At 49.6% G+C, this 5,299-nt stretch overlaps 1 protein-coding gene across 1 annotated transcript; it reads left to right on the top strand.

The window, feature by feature from the left end:
• Positions 1–1,248: 1,248 nt before the first annotated feature.
• Positions 1,249–4,239, top strand: LOC123392889 (guanine nucleotide exchange factor subunit RIC1-like; the record flags this gene model as incomplete). The annotated part of the gene is made up of 3 exons (XM_045083039.1): positions 1,249–1,338; positions 1,924–2,031; positions 4,204–4,239. Coding segments are annotated over 3 exons (234 nt in total), but the record flags the coding sequence as incomplete, so codon positions are not given.
• Between the last annotated feature and the right edge of the window lie 1,060 nt (positions 4,240–5,299).

Here is a 5,299-nt window from a genome sequence, read left to right as displayed (position 1 = left end):
GCCTTTTCCCTCTGGGCTCTTCTGCTTCCCTGGTTATTTGAGGACGTCACCCCTGCTAGAAATCAAAGTTACAAAAATAGTCTGTAGAAAACTGGAAAATAGAGTAAAACACAAAAGGAAAAGGAAAAAATACTCATGATTCTACTGAGATCATTCATTATGGTTCTTGCTGTTGACATGTTTCATATTTCATTATGGTAATTTTCTCTAAATAATTACTTTGCTTTCATTTTTGATGTTTTCTCTATTACATGTGAGATGACAAGCATTTACTGATGACATCGGATTCAACTGTAAACGTTTTAATAGCTGTATTAAACGAATCATTTCATGTCCCATCATTTATGTAATGATTCCCCTATTATTGGAAATCTAGACTGTTTCCATAGGTTATAAAAATTCTCAGGTGAACTTTTAAAAATATGTATCTTAGTATTTCTGATGATTTCCTGAGGGTATATTGCTAGAGAGAGGAGTACAAGTCAACATATATACACTTTGATGTTTTGTGTGTGAGAGAGAGAGAGAGCAAGAGAGAGAGAATCTCAAGCAGGCTCCCCACCGAGCGTAGAGCCCGTCATGGGACTTGATCCTATGACCCCGAGATCATGACCTGAGCTGAAATCAAGAGTTGGACACTTTAGCCAACTGAGCCACCCAGGTGCCCCAATGTATATAACTGTTTTTAAAACTCTTTATTGTAAAATTAGTTTCAAGTAAGATTCTCCTTAATTTAGTTTTCCTTTGGGGAACTCCTGGCCTGCCCTCTGTCATCATTTGGATCGTTGGGACCTGCAGGATGTGTTCAAAATTAGTCATATATTTATCTGGGATTTGAGACTTGGCTGGGAGAAATTCCGTGAGTGTGTGGTGTTGTTAGCCTGCTGTAAATATTGATCTCTGTAGCTAGGTGTAAAACCACAGGATTTGTGAATTCAAACCACTAATGAATTCCGAATACAGCAACTCTAAGAATCGAGTTCAGAGTTAACTCTATTGTGCTGACGGCAGGAGGGAACTATTGCTGACTGCATGGAGACCACACTGGCGGGGTGAAGGGTAATGAGCCAAGACAGAGCAGGAGTAATCATGAGCACAGTGCACTCAGCTGGCTTCCTCTCTCTCCTTCCCGTTCTCCGTTCCTCCCTGCCATTTCTCTCTCGTCTTCATCCATCAGTCCACCTGTATATCTATCCATCCATCCACCTAACCGTCCGTCCATCCATCCATCCATCCATCCATCATCCATCCATCCACCTAACCACCCACCTAACCGTCCGTCCATCCATCCAGCCAGCCAGCCATCATCCATCCATCCACCTAACTACCCACCTAACCGTCCGTCCATCCATCCATCCATCCATCCATCATCCATCCATCCACCTAACCAACCACCTAACCGTCCGTCCATCCATCCATCCAGCCAGCCATCATCCATCCATCCACATAACCATCCACCTAACCGTCATCCATCCACCCATCCATCCATCCATCCATCCACCCACCTAACCGTCCATCCATCCATCCATCTATCCATCCATCCACCTAACCGTCCGTCCATCTATCCATCCATCCATCCATCCACCCACCTAACCGTCCATCCATCCATCCATCCATCCATCCACCTAACCGTCATCCATCCACCCATCCATCCATCCATCCATCCATCCATCCATCCATCCACCCACCTAACCGTCCATCTATCCATCCATCCATCCATCCATCCACCTAACCGTCCGTCCATCCATCCAGCCAGCCAGCCATCATCCATCCATCCACATAACCATCCACCTAACTGTCATCCGTCCATCCATCCATCCATCCATCCACCCACCTAACCGTCCATCTATCCATCCATCCACCCACCTAACCGTCCATCCATCCATCCATCCATCCATCCACCCACCTAACCGTCCATCTATCCATCCATCCATCCATCCATCCATCCATCCATCCATCCATCTAACCGTCCGTCCATCCATCCATCCAGCCAGCCATCATCCATCCATCCACATAACCATCCACCTAACCGTCCGTCCATCCATCCATCCATCCACACGTCCTTCCGTTCCTGCGTGCATGCATCCAACCACCCATCCAACTATCCATCCATTTACCCACTTGCGCAACCACCCATTAAATTATTCCTTCCTTCCCTCCATTTTTTCAAGTACGAATCTACCCATTTATCCACCCCCGCTGGCCCATCCGCCCATCCATCTAGCATCCTTCCATGCATGCATGCGTGCATCCAGTGCTCCCGCCAACCCACCAAGATTTTTAAAGCTTCTTCAAACTACTACGGCAGAGAGACTTCTTTCAATGCCTCAAAACATCGGAGACTTCTCATTACTGAATGCTATGAAACTGAACCTCCACAACACTTAGCCACCAAAAGTAGTTGCAGAAAACATGTCTCAAATAATCTAGGACACAGGTGATATTTTGGGGGAGGCTAGAAACACTTCTCTACTTCTGAGAAAATCAGATATTTTTATCTATAGGGAAGAAAGCAGAAAATTGAGAAGGATAAAATTCAGATCCCGGGAGTTTAAAAGGACCATAGAGACCAAATCTATTTTTGGCCTTTTGTAGAGAATTCAAAGGTGTCCACAAGCTTCCTGCCCCTGAGTAGATCAGAATTTGACACAGTGCAAGTAACTGAAGCGAAATCGAACTGTAATTGTGTTTACTTTAATACTGTTGTGGTTTTGACCTCCATCTTGCTTTTGGTGACAGCTCACAGAGGCAGCTTGCTTCCTGTCCAGAAAAGAGAGTCTGCACCCTTCATAGTTCTGGGTCATTAATTTTTCTTTGGTTTTGTGGTTTCATCAGCCAAATAAAATATGGTCAGATGTTGTCAAGGCCTGCTTTTATATTCTCTTATGAATCCTTTTGGATTGCTTTTTTGAAGTTGGCCTAGGCTCATCATATGTTTGTCAACTCCATACTTATTTCTACAGGCACCTTGGAAATTCTGTGTGTACTCTGGGTTCTGTGGGACCTGCTGTCGGGGGGATTATGGTTCTGGACACTAGGATCTTCAAGTTCATTGAGGTGACTAATGTACTTGGGAGAGTCAATAGTAGTTGTTCAGTACTCACACTGGAGCTCGTGGGCCACACCTGGAGTGAAGTGGCCAGTAGACCTGAATCTGGGGAGTTTGGAACATTATCCTAGACTCCAAGGACATCATTAGGGCTTTTGAGTTGAAGAATACAATATAATTGATGTCTAAAACTAGACTTTTTTAAATTCTGCAGAAGAAAGATCAAGATATATCCATCGCAAATACTGACTGAAGAACAATTAATTTTCATTCCACCAGACACATTTATTAATGCAACTGTATTGATCATTCAAACAAGGAAGACTAGAGTATCTGAGTTGGGGCATGTTTAGCTGATTGGTCAGCTTTGTCCGTCAAAGTAACACTAGAAAAATCACCAAAGAGGTCTTCAGGGCCATCTTCAGATGAAGTGGGAGATGTTTTCTCCTCCTTTTCTTGAGCAGAAATTCATAGTCAAAATGGCTGAAAAAGATGGCGGCCTTGAATGGGCAGCGGTGCAGGCAGTGGCCTGAGTTCGTGGACTGGGAATTGTAACGAACACATATGAAGGGAATAAGTAATAAGAAGGTTTTTTTTGTTTGTTTGTTTTTTAATGGAGGGAAAAGTAGAAAATTGGAAAAATAATAGCTATGAAGAAGAGTAAGACGTTGGTAATGACAGAATGTGGCGGATTTGGGTGGGGAAGTTGCCGCCGGGCCAACATCTGCCTGACTCTGAGGGTCATGGGAAAGCCAGGAGCGAATGGGGAATGGAACATGGATGGAAGGACGGAAGGACGGAGTGGAGAAAGTTGGGGACAGAGGACAGAGGAAAGGCAAGAGAGCAGGGAGCTGGCACGTGACTCCGCCGTGCCGTTGGGGGCTCGGAGGCTGGGGCAGCTTCTGGGCGGCCAGAGTGCGGAAAACACTGGGAACAGGACTGTGCACGTCAGCAGGGCCCCAGCCAAGGTCCAGGCCATGAAGGGCACTAGCTGGAGGGAGAGGGGGTGTCTGGGTGCCCATCTGGGGTGGGTTTTGAGTGGAAAACTACCCACCAGAAATAGCCCCAGAGGCAAGGAATTCCTTTTCCTCTTGGGTTCTCGGAGGTGGGGGCGGTGAGACATGCTCCCGTTCGTGCTCCCGTGTCCACGACAGGATGTGGCACGCAGTGTTCCCGGCGGGGGTGCGTGAGAGGGAAGGCCTCCGTGGAGCCATGTGCAGGTCTGAAGTGCCTGGCTAGCTGGGGCCCTGGGCTCGGTCAGTGCCCCCGTCAGGCGGGTACAGGGTGGGCTGCTCGCTGCACGCTTCCCGGACGCAGAGCTGCTCGGCCTTCTCTGCTGCCCCGTGCGTGAGCATCCCCGACAGGAGACGGGAGAAGACGGGGCTCGGGAATCTGCCCTGCGGCCGTGAAGCCGGCGAGTGCGGTCAGCCCAGGGGCCTGCAGACCGGCAGGCCCCGGGCGCAGCCTCCAGTGCTGGGTACCCCTGCTGCCCTCCAGGCTCTTCCCTAGCTCTGGGGTGGGAGCTGCTGGGAGGTGATATGCAAATGTATGCAAACGAGAGGGAAATCAGCCTTGTGCCTCCGGGTCAGGACGTCTCTGTTTTCTCCTCACCGTCGGGGGCAGACGGCAGGACTGTCTCGCCCACCGTCCTCTCTCTAGCCTTCGCAGCTTGTCAGGTTCTGGGCCGCTCTCTTGCCTCCGCTGAAGCTAATTTGAATTGAGCCAAGAGTAACAGGGCACCGTGGAGCGGGGCTGCAGTTCTCAGAACTGGGAGCCTGAAGGCTCACCTTGCAGGCTGGAAAAAACATTTGCATCTTGCTTCTGTGACTGAGCCCTGAGTCACTCCCTAGTGGGTGCCTGCACCCAGGGGCCGGTTCCCACCCTCAGGCTGGACGCGCGTGTTGCGAGTCTGGTCCTTCTTCTGGTCCACCTGTTGCCCCCAGGGCAGGGCACGCATGCAGCGCAGGAACGATACCCGCGGTTCCACATTCTGTCACTGCTGCTGGGGGCAGGTCCAAGATCGGGAAGAAGGCAGAGGCTCAGTGAGCACACCAGAGCCCCCGGTTACCTGCTGGCACGTGGGAAAGAGGGCTGGGCGCTGACTCGGCTGCTGGCACCGCTCGGGCCCGTCATAGCCGTGTCTTCTCACCAGCACAGTGGCCTGCAAGAAAGGGGCCAGCGTGATCAGCTGGTGTCACGGACAGCCACCTCCAGGCCATCTTGTGCAGGTTCCAGTCCTGGCTGCTTTGT

Source organism: Mustela putorius, unplaced genomic scaffold (assembly GCF_011764305.1).
Source record: "Mustela putorius furo isolate JIRA1106 unplaced genomic scaffold, ASM1176430v1.1 tig00000680_pilon_pilon_pilon, whole genome shotgun sequence".
NCBI lineage: Eukaryota > Metazoa > Chordata > Mammalia > Carnivora > Mustelidae > Mustela > Mustela putorius.
The sequence above is the reverse complement of the archived record's forward strand: the minus strand, read 5'-3'. Positions and strand labels throughout refer to the sequence as shown.